The 16154-nt window shown below is 40.6% G+C and overlaps 1 protein-coding gene across 1 annotated transcript; it reads left to right on the top strand.

Moving 5' to 3' along the window:
* The first annotated feature begins 360 nt into the window (after positions 1-360).
* On the top strand, positions 361-3502 carry LOC120046936 (signal-regulatory protein beta-2-like). The gene is made up of 6 exons (XM_038992486.1): positions 361-403; positions 662-1006; positions 1518-1859; positions 2920-3036; positions 3181-3236; positions 3371-3502. Exons 1-6 carry the CDS (start codon positions 361-363, stop codon positions 3500-3502), a joined length of 1035 nt encoding a protein of 344 aa, XP_038848414.1.
* Positions 3503-16154: the final 12652 nt, after the last annotated feature.

Genomic DNA, 16154 nt, shown 5'->3' with positions numbered 1-16154 from the left:
TTTCCAGACACAGATTAAGCCTAGTCCTGGACTAGGCTCTTTCAATGGAAAATCTCTATTGAGAATGGTTTTATTTGTGGTCTAGACTTAATCTGTGTCTGGGATTTATGGCACCACTAAGCAATATCTTGCTGTAAAGTAGGCCAAAAAATGTGTGCACAACATAAATCTTTACATTGCATACAGTACATGGCTGAAAACGGGTGAAAATGTTGCACAGGAAGTGATGCATGTCTTTCCCCTAACCAATCAAGTCTTTCTGAGATTTTAAACAGCCCACAATTCTTTTCATTTTGTCATTCAGTCATTCATAGTAACAAAGAAAAACAGTTGTTAAAGCTACAGTCAGTCCATATCAAGATGATCAGAATCTGCCTTCTTTGGGGACTTCTCTCTCAAGTGTGTAAGTGCATGTCCTAATATCACATAATATTTAACTGAACACTAAAAAGGAAAATTGAAAAGAATAGCACTATCTTATTGGAAAGTCATATCTAAAGGTAATGAAATATATTCAGTTTAGACAGCAATGTGACCGATATATCTTCAGACAATTTGAATTGCAGTAGTTTGATGACTTAATTAAGAAAATACAGTGTTATTCAAAGGATGAACATTGTCCATTTGAAATTGACATCTGATTACGTTCACATTTTGGCAGACATGATTCAGACTGAAGACACTCCTCAACCAATACCAGTGACTACTCGTCTATTTGGAGACAATGTATCTTTGCTATGTCCTAAAGCGGAATCTGAACAATTCCTGTACTGGTACAGACAAACTGTTGGCCAATTGCCCCATCTTGTCGCATCTGTATCCTATGCATCAGAACCTGTACTTAAAGGAGAGTTTAAGAACCCACGTTTCCATGTGGAGGAATCTCAATATGGGTATAATCTCAAAATCAGAAATATCAGCACATTAGATGAGGCAACATACTTTTGTGGAATTGGGACAATGTATGGGATGAACTATGGAAATGCAACATTTTTGGCTGTGAAGGGTAATTTAATTTTAACTGTGTATTTCAATGTTCACCATGTGTTTTTGTGTATTGTTATGTACACTGCCATGTACAGTAGATGTTCAGAAAAAGTATAAACAATCTTGCTGCTGTATGCTTAGAAAGTGGATATTCATGGATGCGTGTCATAATGGTAAAATGTAAAGACACTTGTCATTTTTGGAGACAGGATTTTGAAATGACAATGTTACGGTATAGCTAGCAAAATAGTGTAGAAACGGTAGCTAACTAACTTTTACTGTAAACAACTCTTAAGCTGGCTAGCTAAGCATCTTGGCTGACTGTGGGGTGAATAAATTAGAAAAATAACTGACAAATAAATAAAAGGTATACAGTTAATTAGCAACCGCACCACTATTTTCTAGCAAGCAAAGCACTGTTTCCAAAACTGCCATGTGCCTAAAATAATGTTTACTACTTAAAGTTCTATGACGTCTCCACTTTACAAGCTTATGAATAATTATTTTCCAAATACAATTACACAATATAGGACACAATCACCCTACATTGGTGCAGCAACCAGTTTCTGATCCAGTCTATCCAGGAGACTCTGTGATTCTACAGTGTACAGTACTCTCTGAGACCTGTACAGGAGAACACAGTGTGTACTGGTTCAGAGCCGGATCAGGAGAATCCCATCCAGCAGTCATTTACACCCCTGGGAACAGGAGTGATGAGTGTGAGAAGAGCCCTGAGACTCCCTCTCCTACACAGAGCTGTGTCTACAGCCTCTCCAAGAACAACCTCAGTCTCTCTGATGCTGGGACTTACTACTGTGCTGTGGCCACATGTGGGGAGATCCTGTTTGGCAACGGAACAAACCTAAATATTGGTAAGAAATGAATATTATGTGTTATAGTGTCGGAATTATAGAAGGTTTAGTAATATTTAAGAGGTGTATATACAATGAGTGTACAAAACATGAAGAACATTTCTCTAATCTTGAGTTAGACCCCCTTTTACCCACAGAACAGCCTCAATTCATCAGGGCACGGACTCTACAAGGTGTCGAAAGCGTTCCACAGGGATGCTGGCCCATGATGACTCCAATGCTTCCCACAGTTGTGTCGAGTTGTCTGGATGTCCTTTGGGTGGTGGACCATTCTTGATACACATGTGAAACTGTTGAGCATGAAATACCCAGCAGAGTTGCAGTTCTTGACACACTAAAACCAGTGTGCCTGGCACCTGTGGACAATGTTTTGTACAGACAGTGTACAGCACAGTGGTTGAAGGCTATGTGCCTTTTGCTATAACAATATTCTCATCATTGACCAGAAATGAATGTTCAGCTATAAATTCTTAGATGTTGTAAACAAAATACAACCTGCTGATAGTTATGAATAACTTATTTAAAGAAACATATATATATATGTATATATTTCTTACAATGTTTTTGTAATATACATGGTGGTATATATCCCTACTACTATTTTATTTGAATATAAGGATAGTACATATTTCTTCACATTTTATTTTAATATACAGGTGGTATTTATCTCTTTTAATATTTAAACGAAATATAATGGTGGTATATATCTCTCTTATTATTTTATTTTAATATAAAAGTGGTATAAATATATCTCTTACTGTTTTATTTTAATATATGGGTGGTATATATCTCTCTTATTATTTTATTTTAATATAAGGGTTATATATATTTCTCATACTATTATATTTTAATATAACGGTGGCATATATCTCTTTTACTATTTTATTTTAAAATAATGGTGGTGTATATCTCTTACTATTTTATTTCAATATAAGGGTGGTATTTATTTCTCTCTTACAATATTTTTTAATATATGGGTTGTATATCTTTCTTACCATTTTAGTATAAGGATGGTATACTGTATGTCGACTCTTATTATTACATTTTTTCTTCCATTCAGAAAGATCGCTGGAACATGTAGTCATTGGACTGGGAGTGACATCAGTTTTCTGTGTGATTGTGATCATTATCCTCGTCTTCACCAGAAATACAAAGCCAATTTGTGAACATTATAAAGGTGAGCTCTCTGGTATTACAAACTGTAGATGAACACCTAATACATTTTACGATTAATACACAATACTTGTTATCAAGTAAAACATCTCTGTCTATTACCTATCTTGACTTTTGTCATGTTCATGCTTGTTTTTATTCATGTTAGCAGTGAGTGTTGCTCAGCATATTGGACATGACAACTCAAGCACCAAATGTGATCAGGTAAATAAAAACAATTGTTATAATATTGGCCTGTTGGTAGGTGATATCCAATATGATAATAGATACTCTAATTACCTGGCTATTATTATGACTACATTTGTATCAAAAACCAAGAACATGATGATGATTCACAGGAACAAGACCCAGATACCCTGAATTATGCTGCATTGCATTTCTCTGAGAGTAAAACTAAAAGAGGAAGAAAGAAGAGAGAGACACCACAGGAAAGTGTGTACTCTGATGTCAGATACTCAGACTGGGAGTGAACTTTGTTAATGTGCAGAGGAATGGATGTAGTTTGGTAAATAAACTTTTCTTAATATATAATGTGTTTAAACAGTCATGACATTTTAGCCTTACTGATACAGTGACATTTTCTATCAAGTAAGACAGTGGCAAAATTGTCCCTATACCCATCACGAGTTTGCCACAACCTAGCCTATGAATGAAAGTTTACAACGTAGGTGCGCACAGGCTGAGAGAAAGATTTGAGGTGACAGACAGTGACACATGGACAGACAAGGACACATTCAATACCGCCTTGCACACTTTTGCCTGCATCTAGCTGATCTAGGGTGCAATCATTAGTCAAACAGTTACAAACTAGAGTTTATTTTTGAAACATTCAGGTATGTTTTTCCCCGTTACATTCCGTTTTCATCCATTTAAGATTTATTTTACAAAGAATCGGCAGAATGAATACACCCCTGATCACACACAAACTGCTCACTTTCATAGCCACATAAAAACAACTTGTTGTATTCCTTCTCGCATCGATTCCAGGCTGTATCACAACCGGCTGTGGTTGGGAGTCCCATAGAGCAGCGCACAATTGGCCCAGCGTCGTCCGAGTTTGGGTTTGGCTGGGGTAGGCCGTCATTGTAAATAAGAATTGGTTCTTAACTGACTTGCCTAGATAAATAAAGGTTAAATAAATAAATAAATAATATAATAAATAAACAATCATGCAGTACAATGTACAGTCAGTAAGCTGTTTAGCACCTACCTCTGGATGCCTCTCTGCTTGGCACTCAGCATAAAGGAGATGGATTGGGATAAGTGTCCTGTCCAGGAGGTGTACTTGTACATCAAGCTGCATTCCGCTATAGAATCGGAAGATAGGCTACTGCCACTGTGAGGCATTCTGGCTTGGACAAGGATTCATTTTTCTCTATTTTCAATAATGTATAATTGCACAATGGTTCTATTTTTATTGTTTTAATAATTTTTCTTAAATGTATTATTGGTGTGGTATTTACTGTAACCCATGAAACCACCAATAAGATAGCATGACTTCTTAAACATTGTATATAATGTAGGTTTATTACACACCTTTAAACTGTAGAAAACAAACTGTAATCGATGACTATAAAAAAAGATTGCTTGTTTCTGTCAGGTTGCAACTTAAAATGGTTGACCGACTGGATGCTCCCTGTTCTTTCATTTCTTTCTCCTGGTTCCAGTTGTCTTGGTGGTGAAGGTCACTCCAGTGTATTGTAGCCAGTCACCACTGAATCCCTGAGAAGAAACATGGACAGAATCTTTTTTTTCACAAGATGAGCGAATCATTTCCACAAGTCTTTGTTACAGAATAGTAGAGTAGCATAGCAGACATCTGAAATGGCTGGTCTCAGTGAAAAATAAAGCATTGATGTTGATCATTAAGTAAGATAGTATTCACATACTTTTTTGTAAGCTAGTGTCATGACTCTCTCTCCTTGGTCAGGATCAAAGGTGCCAGATCAGTTTGGCACATGGCGGACAGACATCCCAAACCCCCAATCTCCCACAGGAGAGAGGAGGGGGAGTTGGGCTGGTTTTATGACTTAACAACTGGTCGTAAATACCTTGCAGAAACTCTCCCTTTGGGTTTTTAGTATGAGAAGGGAAATAAATCCCTGTGTTACACATAGACTCTTGCCCAAAACTTCAACATCAAACAAGGAACACTGGGAGAATAAATTTCAACATCCGAATGTTGGGAATGATGGGAGATGGAATATGGAAAATGTATGTATATTTTGTGATGTCATTAAAATTGATAGAAAGACGTTATAACGGGAACATTGTAACTTGAAGAGCTTGTATACAGAGTATATCAGGTTTACATCTAAATGTTGTTAATACAATATGAAGAACGATTAAACTGTTTTTGAAAATATAAAAATGTGATTTTAGCCTTCTAAACAAGAATTGTGTTTCATGCAAACTTGTGCCCAGTCAGTAGCCACGCACAAGTGACCTCAGAGTTTGTGTCAACATGACGGAACGCCCTCCAAGGCCAGAATGCTTAAAAGGACTCGCTAACAAAATGTACATTAGACTAAAACATGCCAGGTTACTTCTGGCGTGTATAGTGGTCGGGAGCTGAACCCTGAATAATCAATCATTGAAGACTAGAGAACGTGAGGCTGTGGCCCACACGTTGAAATGGTTAAAAATACACAACCAGACAGGGTGGATCGGTGGCTACACAGCTGAGAATGGTAGGACCCTCTGAAACTCTCAACGAATTAAGAAGGTAAAGACTGGACCAAACATTCACAGTCTGCAGCTGTGTATGTAGTCTAGTACATTTGACCAAAGACGAGAGGGAAGAATAGATCCCTCTGAACACCGTGTGGTACACTTGAAGTACCTATTCCAATGAACACTCCAAAACAAAAGAAGCCTACAAATTAGGACATTGTGATCTCTGGTGGACAACCAGAGACTTACATCGAACCACTTTCCATAGAACCATCGAGTTCAACAGTGAGACGACAAAGACATCTATGCGTAAATATATACATTGCATTTCTTTTCCGAATGAGCAGTCGTTCATGTGCAAAGTATTCATATTCCTGTGAGTGTAGCTTCCAAATATATGTACGATAACTTGACTCTCTTTGTCTCTCCATCTCCTTACATACCCTTCCCTTTCCATTGTGTAACCGAACGGTCATGCTTTTGTTAGTCCACTAGGGACCTGTTTTCATTGTATTATGTATGCAATCAATAACCTATGCTGTGTCTGTTTACGTGTTCTGTGTGAGGATTTAGTTAGTTTGCAAATAAATAATTAAGCCAATTTATGTATCGCTGATTCATCACTGTCTAGGAGAGGGAGTCTCAGGGCTCTTCTCACACTTATCACTCCTGTTCTCAGGGGTGCAAATGGCTCCTGGATAGGATTCTTCTGATCTGGCTCTGAACCAGTACACACTGTGTTCTCCTGTACAGGTCTCAGAGAGTATTGTACACTACAGAGTCACAAAGTCTTCTGGATGGACTGAGTCAGACACTGGCCTCTGCACCACAGTATGGCAGTGTGATCTTTGGTGATTCTTACCTAAATGGTATACATGTTTTCATTCTCTAATGTATCACATGCTTCACAAAGATTCAAAGAGCACAGTTTTGTCAGCTAATTGTATACATTAATGAGAGTTTTTCTTTTGTAATAACACATATGTGTATGCTACTATTGGCATTTAAAACAATCAACACAACACAGTGGGTACAAAAGGAGCTGTGTGAATAACATGTAAATGTACTAATGTTAATAGTATTTAGGCACTATGATTACCTTTCAATAGTAAAAGACTCCCATTGATAAAGTTGACTTCATAGGCTGTTCTCACTGCACAATAGTAAACGGCTTCATCTGTTGGGTCCGTGTTTGTAATAGCAAGTCGATACATCCCATCAGCATCAGCCTTCTCCACATTGAAACGTGAATGGTTAAAGTCCTTGTGCCATACAGGCATATCATATTTTGTCATTGTTACAATACTTTGAGGCTTTTGCCCAACCATTTGTTTGTACCAGAACATATTGATATCTTCCTTTGAAAAAACACAGTAGAGAGTCACTGGGTCCCCAGAATGAACCTCCCGAACTGGAGTTTGATACTGAACATCACTGCATTGTGTCACATCTGTAAAAACACATTTTATAGCCATGGCAATTAAAATACAACTATTGCCTACGTTATAAAGTTATAATGCAATGCATTTACAAGAAACACTCAACTTAAATGGGAAAATATTTTTCTGTAAATATTTTTTCTGTAACACCTTCAATTGTGTTTGAGGTGAAACATGTCCACAGTTTTTATCCATATGCACCGTGTTTCCTTTAACATTTCAAATTAGTATCATGAACTGCATATCAGAAATACATGATAAACGGCAGCTTTCCCAGACACAGATTAGGCCATCTCCATTAAGAATAGTTTTAGTCCAGAACTAGGGTCTTGGAATTAAGCCATTCATTATTGAAAAATAGGTCAAGGTTGGAATTTCACTTACACATCACACTGAGAAGTACCACGATCACTCCAATTTTGACCATCTTGGTGAGTAGCTCTTACACGTCTGGTGCAGTTGTCCTCTGCCCATGAAATGCAAAATTGGACATAGTGTAAATATAGGCAGGTTCATACTCACAGACCTATCTGATAGGCTGGCGAAAACTAAATCATGCTACACTACCTGTTGAATTTTCCCACCAACAACCTGTTTGGTTACCTAAGAGACAGATACAAATGTATTGGGGTGAGGGGCTGGTCCAACTCAAAGTGTCATAAAAAAGCACCCCCCCCTCCCCAAAGTAAAAAATATTTTCACATGACCTTCCCCTTCTACTATAAAATAAACTGAACATCCTCCCCGCTCATAGAAGTAACTCAAAATAATGTTTACAACCACAAATAACAATAACTGTAGCATTCTTTTGTGGCACAGTTGATGCCACGCAGGGCTAGTTTGAGTGCTCACTGACCACCACAGACGAGCTCACTCACCCTGCCTGTTTCATTAAACTACGATCAGTGCTCGCTAAAGACAATGATCAGCTAGGGGGAAATCTGATTTAGTACATTTCCGATCAGAATATTTTGTATAAAGATAAACATTATATTGTTAGATTATAGGAGTAACTCTGAAAAGTTACTGAAAGGCCTGAAACAGTCTTACTCACCTCAAGTTCAACTGTCAGAAACAGTTGGAGCGCCGGGGCACACTGCCTTCATACCATAGGCCTGCAGTAGCTAAAGATTAATAATAGCCACACAATACCAAACCACAATACCAAACTTCACAAACATTTCTAGACTTTATGAGGGTAATATCAAAAGTTAGTCAAGCCATTGTTTATAGGGAAAATATGAGCAGAAGAGCAAATGTAAACCAGGGAAAAAATGCACTACCCTCTCCTGTGCCACCCCCAAAAACACACAACCCTCCCAAAAGAAAAACATTTTGGAAACCTCTCCCCCACAGTAAATTTCAATCTGTTCCTAAACACAGTTTTTCCTTTAGGTATTTTTTTGTATTGTGTTAAAGCAACTGTACTTGTCAATGTATCAATTATGTAGGTTGTATGCCACAAATGTTTACTGAGGTACTTGACAACATGGCAATGGCCAATAGACTACCAAGGTACAGTTGAAGTCAGAAGTTTACATCCAATTAGGTTGGAGTCATTGTAACTCGTTTTTCAACCACTTCACAATTTCTTGTTAACAAACTATAGTTTTGGCAAGTCAGTTAGGACATCTATGTTGTGCATGTCACAAGTAGTTTTTCCAACAATTGTTTACAGACAGATTATTTCACTTATGATTCACTGTCTCCTAGAGATTAACGTACTTTGGTGCAAAAAGCGCAAATCAATCCCAGAACAACAGCAAAGGACCTTGTGAAGATGCTGGAGAAAACGGGTACAAAAGTATCTATATCCACAGTAAAACGAGTCCTATATCGACATAACCTGAAAGGCCGCTCAGCAAGGAAGAAGCCACTGCTCCAAAACCACCATAAAAAAGCCAGACTAAGGTTTGCAACTGCACACGGGGACAAAGATCGTATTTTTGGAAGAAATGTCCTCTGGTTTGATGAAACAAAAATAGAACTGTTTGGCCATAATGACCATCGTTATGTTTGGTGGAAAAAGGGGGAGGCTTGCAAGCCGAAGAACACCATCCCAACCGCAAAGCACAGGGGTGGCAGCATCATGTTTGTCAGCGAACTCTGCTGTAGGAGGGACTGGTGCACTTCACAAAATAGATGGCTTCATGAGGATGGAAAATGATGTGGATATATTGAAGCAACATCTCAAGACATCAGTCAGGAAGTTAAAGCTTGGTCGCAAATGGGTCTTACAAATGGACAATGACCCCAAGCATACTTCCAAAGTTGTGGCAAAATGGCTTAAGGACAACAAAGTCAAGGTATTGGAGTGGCCATCACAAAGCCCTGACCTCAATCCTATAGAACATTTGTGGGCAGAACTGAAAAAGCCTGTGCGAGCAAGGAGGCCGACAAACCTGACTCAGTTACACCAGCTCTGTCAGGAGGAATGGGCCAAAATTCACCCAACTTATTGTGGGAAGCTTGTGGAAGGCTACCTGAAACGTTTGACCCAAGTTCAACAATTTAAAGGCAATGCTACCAAGTACTAATTGAGTGTATGTAAACTTCTAACCCACTGGGAATGTGATGAAGGAAATAAAAGCTGAAAAAAATCATTCTCTCTACTATTATTCTTACTTTTCACATTCTTAAAATAAAGTGGTGATCCTAATTGACCTAAGACAGGGGATTTTACTAGGATTAAATGTCAGGAATTGTGAAAAACTGAGTTTAAATGTATTTGGCTCAGGTGTATGAAAACTTCCGACTTCAACTGTAGATGCACAATCATTTGTGATCAACCGGCTCGATTCGGTCCTATGTAGTAAAATTTGAAATTGTTTTTTTTTTTACATTGGATAAATGTAGACACAACAATATATCATACACTAGAGTTTAGTAACAATGGGAAAGTAATTCTGCTAATCTGACTTTGGTGCAGGTCATGTTGTTCTTCACACTACCGTCTCTGGGAAACACACTATATCAAATCAAATCTACATTTATTTGTCACATACATATCACATAGGATACAGAAGGTGTAAACAATACAGTGAAGTGGTTAATGCATATATATTTTTAATTATTAGATGATTCTTAACCAGACACAGTTCTCTAAATCGGTGGTTCTTGTGAAAGAAATGCTATAACCACCCCCAGCCACATCTAGCTAAGTGGATGGGTCACTATTGTCTGGACATGTACACATGTTCATGAAATACAATAGATTGCCGTAATCACATCCAGAGACACCTGGCTAACTTCATGGGTCATGTAATCATCTGGCAAAGTGGAGTCTTTTGTTTAGACATGTAGCTGGTGCATTCAAGACAACTGGAAAACTTACATACGAGGTCAAATCATGATGGACCACATACAATTTTCTTAAATTGTATGTGCAGGCGTCATCGGCTGGAGTGCTTTTTAATTTAAATTGGCTAATGAATTCGATCAATTAATCAATCAATGTCAGTGATCTTCAGTGAATTCCCGAGTTGGAATTCTAAGTTGGATGACGGTTCAAAATATATATTTAATTTTTTTCCAGTCAGAGCTCATTTTTTTCAGAGTTCCCATTTGTCTTGAATGCACTGAAGTCGGAAGTCAGAGATTTCCGAGTTCTCAGTTGTTTTCAATGTGGCAATAATCCCAACCCAAACTGAGTGTCATAGCTAGCCACAATACATTAATCTGCATGTAGCTAAAGATAACATTCTAGGTACAATGTTAGCAAGCTAGCTAACATTAGGCTAGAGCGAGCAATGAAAATGGCATTTTGAGGTACTTATAATATTACTACACAGATCATACACTAGCTAACAGTATGCTTTAACGTGCAATGAAAACAACTTTCTGACAAACCGTATAAAATCTGAAAATGTAGCTAGCTGGACTCTTAGTGTCACACCCTGACCGTAGAGATCTTTTTATGTCTCTATTTTGGTTTGGTCAGGGTGTGATTTGGGTGGGCATTCTATGTTCATTTTCTATGTTTTGTATTTCTTTGTGTTTGGCCGGGTGTGGTTCTCAATCAGAGGCAGCTGTCTATCGTTGTCTCTGATTGAGAATCAAACTTAGGCAGCTTTTTCCCACCTGTGTTTTGTGGGTAGTTATTTTCTGTTTTGTGTTTCTGCACCTGACAGGACTGTTTCGGTTTCGTTCATTCTCTTTGTTATTTTTGTTATAGTGTTCAGTTCAATAAAAAGTATGAACACTTACTACGCTGCGCTTTGGTCCGACTACTCTTCATCCGACGACGAAAATCGTTACAGAACTACCCACCACCAACGGACCAAGCAGCGTGGTAATGAGGAGCAGAGGGTTCAGGACTCCTGGACTTGGGAGGAGATATTGGACGGTAAGGGATCCTGGAGACAGGCTGGGGAATATCGCCGGCTGAAAAAAGAGCTGGAGGCAGCTAAAGCGGAGAGGTGGCGATATGAGGCAAGGCAGCGCAGCAGCACGAGAGGCAGTCCCAAAAGTCAGGCGATAGACGTGAGTCAACTCCCCGTGCTTACCGAAAGCAGCGTGGTACTGGTCAGGCACCGTGTTATGCGGTGAAGCGCACGGTGTCTCCAGTGCGCGCTCATAGCCCGGAGCGCTATATGCCAGCCCCCCGCAAGTGCCATGCGAGAGTGGGCATCCAGCCAGGGAGGATTGTGCCAGCTCAGCGCATTTGGTCTCCGGTGCCCTGTTTCGGCCCGGGGTATCCTGCGCCGGCTCTGCGTACTGTGTCTCCGGGGCGCTGGGAGGGTTCAGCTCGTCCTATGCCTGCGCTCCGCCCGTGCCGGGCGAAAGTGGGCATTGAGCCTAATGGAGAGGAGCGAGTGTTAAGCACCAGATCTCCAGTGCTCCCCCACAGCCCGGTTCGACCTGTGCCTGCACTCTGGAGGGTCCGGGCTAAAGTGGGCATTCAGCCTGGAGGAGTGGTGTCAAGGCTGCGCACCAGAGCTCCAGTGCTCCCCCACAGCCCGGTTCATCCGGTGCCTCCTCTACGCACCAGGCCTCCTGTAGGTCTCCCCAGCCGGGTGGGCCCTGTGGCAGCCCCACGCACCAGGCTGTCTCTGCGTCTCCTCCCTCCAGAGTCGTCCTCTAGTCCGGATCCTCCAGCGACGCCCTCCAGTCCGGATCCTCCAGTGTCGCCCTCCAGTCAGGAGCTTCCAGCGACGCCCTCCAGTCCAGAGCCTCCAGTGTCGCCCTTCAGTCCGGAGCTTCCAGAGGCGCCCTTCAGTCCGGAGCTTCCAGAGGCGCCCTTCAGTCCGGAGCTTCCAGAGGCGCCCTTCAGTCCGGAGCTTCCAGAGGCGCCCTTCAGTCCGGAGCTTCCAGAGGCGCCCTTCAGTCCGGAGCTTCCAGAGGCGCCCTTCAGTCCGGAGCTTCCAGAGGCGCCCTTCAGTCCGGAGCTTCCAGAGGCGCCCTTCAGTCCGGAGCTCCCAACAAGGGTCCCCAGTCTGGGGCCCGCTACAAGGGTCCCCAGTCCGGCCCTCACAACGAGGGTCCCCAGTCCGGGGCCCGCTATGAGGGTCCCTAGTCCAGGGTCGGCGGCGAGGGTCCCCGCTCTAGAGGCGTCACCTAAGTGGGCCGAGCCAGAGGTGGAGCGGGGTCTACGTCCCTCACCAGAGCTGCCACCACGGAGAAATGCCCACCCAGACCCTCTCCTATGGGTTCAGGTTTTGCGGCCGGAGAGGTACTGTCACGCCCTGACCGTAGAGATATTTTTATGTCTCTATTTTGGTTTGGTCAGGGTGTGATTTGGGTGGGCATTCTATGTTCATTTTCTATGTTTTGTATTTCTTTGTTTGGCCGGGTGTGGTTCTCAATCAGAGGCAGCTGGCTATCATTGTCTCTGATTGAGATTCAGAGATTCAGCTTTTTCCCACCTGTGTTTTGTGGGTAGTTATTTTATGTTTTGTGTTTCTGCACCTGACAGGACTGTTTCAGTTTCGTTCATTCTCTTTGTTATTTTTGTTATAGTGTTCAGTGCAATAAAAAGTATGAACACTTACCACGCTGCGCTTTGGTCTGACTACTCTTCATCCGACGACGAAGTCTTTACAGATCTGCTTCATTTGTACTTTTGTTATTTTAATCCATGGAATCAGTGAGTGCCTCTCAGAGAATCAGGTGTGACTCCACTAGTGAACAGTCAAGTGGTCAGGTAAGTACTTTTAATACAACTGTTGACATAACTTGTAATGGTTGTGTATAGCCCAATCTGATATTCCTGTCTCTTTTTACAATAATAATTTTATTTCAGGGCCATTATAATCACTGGGGTTCTATATGTATCACGGTTTCATTTGACCAAAATACCTAAACATGAATTGTTATTTTTATGATGGAGATGCAAATATGTTTAATTATGCTGCATTGCGTTTCTCTGAGAGAAACTAAAAGAGGAAGAGAGAGACACCACAGGAGAGTGTGTACTCTGATGTCAGGTGTTCAGACTGGGAGTGAACTTTGTTTCAGATAAGTGTCAGTACTGTGTTTCAGATACAGTGCATTCGGAAAGTATTCAGACCCCTTCACTTTTTCCAAATGTTGTTAAATTACAGCCTTACTCTAAAATTGATTAAATATTTTTTTCCCTTATTCAATCTACACAATATTCCCAGGAATGGCAAAGCAAAAACAGGTTTTTAGAAGATGTCCTTTAAATAAAAAAATATAACTGAAATGACTTAAGTATTCAGACCCTTACTCAGTACTTTGTTGAAGCACCTTTGGTGATTACAGCCTTATTCGGTTTGATGCTACAGTACAAGCTTGGCACACCTGTATTTGGGGAGTTTCTCCCATTCTTCTCTGCATATCCTCTCAAGCTCTGTCAGGTTGGATGTGGAGCGTCGCTGCACAGCTGTTTTCAGGTCTCCAGAGCTGTTCGATCAGGATCAAGTCAGGGCTCTGGCTGGGCACTCAAGGACATTCAGAGACTTGTCCCGAAGACACTCCCGTGTTGTCTTGGCTGTGTACTTAGGGCCGTTTTTCTGTTGGAAGGTGAACCTTCACCCCAGTCTGAGGTCCTGAGCGATCTGGAGCAGGTTTTCATGATGGATCTCGCTGTAGTTTGTTCCGTTCATCTTTACCTCGATCTTGACTAGTCTCCCAGTCCCTGCCACTGAAAACATCCCCACAGCATGTTGCTGCCACCACCATGCTTCACCGTAGGGATGGTAGTGGCCAGGTGATGAGCGGTGCCTGGTTTCCTCCAGACGTGACGCTTGGCATTCAGGCCAAAGAGTTCAATCTTGTCAGGTCAGAGAATCTTGTTTCTCATGGTCTGAGAATCCTTTAGGTGCCTTTTGGCAACCTCAAAGTGGGTTGTCCTTCTGGAAGGTTCTCCCATCTCCACAGAGGAACCTTGGAACTCTGTCAGAGTCACCATCAGGTTTGGGTTACCTCCCTGACCAAGGCCCTTCCCACCCGATTGCTCAGTTTGGCCAGGCGGCCAGCTCTAGGAAGAGTCTTGGTGGTTCCAAACTTCTTCCATTTAAGAATGATGTCCACTGTGTTCTTGGAGACCTTCAATGCAGCAGAAATGTTTTGGTATCCTTACCCAGATCTGTGCCTCTACACAATCCTGTCTCGGAGCTCTATGGACAATTCCTTTGACCACATGGCTTTGTTTTTGCTCTGACGTGCATTGTAAACTGTGGGACCTTATATAGACAGGCGTGTGCCAATTGAATTGACCACAGGTGGACTCCAATCAAGTTGCAGAAACATCTCAAGGATGATCAATGGAAACAGGATGCACCTGAGCTCAATTTCGAGTCTCATAGCAAAGGGTCTAAATACCTATGCAAATATTTGTAATACCTTTGCAATCATTTCAGAAAAGCTGTTTTTGCTTTGTCATTATGGGGTATTGTGTGTAGATTGATGAGGTAAAACATTTATTTAATCAATTTTAGAATAAGGCTGTAACTTAACAAAATGTGGAAAAAGGGAAGGGGTCTGAATACTTCCCAATGCACTGTATGTCATAACTGTTCAGAAGAAATTAATAATCTAGTTCAGTCCTCTCTTTTTACATACCATTTAGAACAATGCATATACATTTAAAATTTCGTTTTTGACTGAACAATTTAGATTTATAACCCTAGTTCATGAAGTTTAATTTGAACTTGTATCATAGAATGAACTCATACTTCATAAATCTATTAAAATATATATTTGCTAAAATATTTGGTATTTCTCATTGCATCATCAATGTAATTTGATCTTATTTTGTTCTTGAATATGATAAGAGTCTCATACATTTGTCAATAAATTTGAAAGAATCTGGATTTGTATTTGACCTGATAATGTTACAAAATATTAAAATGCATATTTAAACCTTAAAATAAATGTAAGTCAACATTACACATTATGCTTCACACTCAGCGTTAAAGGGAAAGTTCAGGATTTTACAACTTCATGTTAACTCCATGAAAGTAGCCTATGTGTCACTACAAAATGTAATCCGTTGGTCGGTTTTCTCTAAGCAGGAACTACAGACTTCAGCTAACTTTAGCCACATCTAGCAAAAATTCTATGAGAATGATAGGGGGAATTTTCATGGCCAAACAACTCCCTATTTGGTTTGATGTTACTTAAAGGTAATTTTTCCATAAAAAAAACACTGCACAATTTCCCTATCACTTCCATTGATTGCTAGCTATAGGTGGCTAAAGGTAGCGCAAATTTGTTGTGGCTGTTTCCCAGACATAGATTAAGCCTAGTCCTGGACGAAATAGCTCTTTCAATGGAAAATCTCTATTGAAAATGTTTTTAGTCATGGTCTAGGCTTATTCTGTGTCTGGGATATGGCACCACTAAGCAATGGTTGCCGTAAAGTAGGCCAACAAATAAATCTTTAGATTGCATAAAGTACATGGTTGAAAATGGGTGGAAACGTTACACAGGAAGTGATGCATGTCTTTCCCCTAACCAATCAAGTCATTGTTGGATTTTAAATAATTTTGTCATTCATAGTAACAATGAAAAACAGTTGTTAAAGCTACAGTCAGTCCACATCAAG

The sequence above is a fragment of the Salvelinus namaycush genome, chromosome 5, assembly GCF_016432855.1.
Source record: "Salvelinus namaycush isolate Seneca chromosome 5, SaNama_1.0, whole genome shotgun sequence".
In the NCBI taxonomy this organism is placed as follows: domain Eukaryota; kingdom Metazoa; phylum Chordata; class Actinopteri; order Salmoniformes; family Salmonidae; genus Salvelinus; species Salvelinus namaycush.
Note: the sequence above shows the minus strand (reverse complement) of the source record. Positions and strands in the feature narration are given on the sequence as shown.

Coding starts and splice junctions, on each gene's coding strand:
- LOC120046936 (XM_038992486.1), top strand. CDS start 361: ATGATCAGAATCTGCCTTCTTTGGGGACTTCTCTCTCAAGTGT. Junction 404..661: donor GGGACTTCTCTCTCAAGTGT/GTAAGTGCATGT, acceptor ACATTTTGGCAG/ACATGATTCAGACTGAAGAC. Junction 1,860..2,919: donor CGGAACAAACCTAAATATTG/GTAAGAAATGAA, acceptor TCTTCCATTCAG/AAAGATCGCTGGAACATGTA.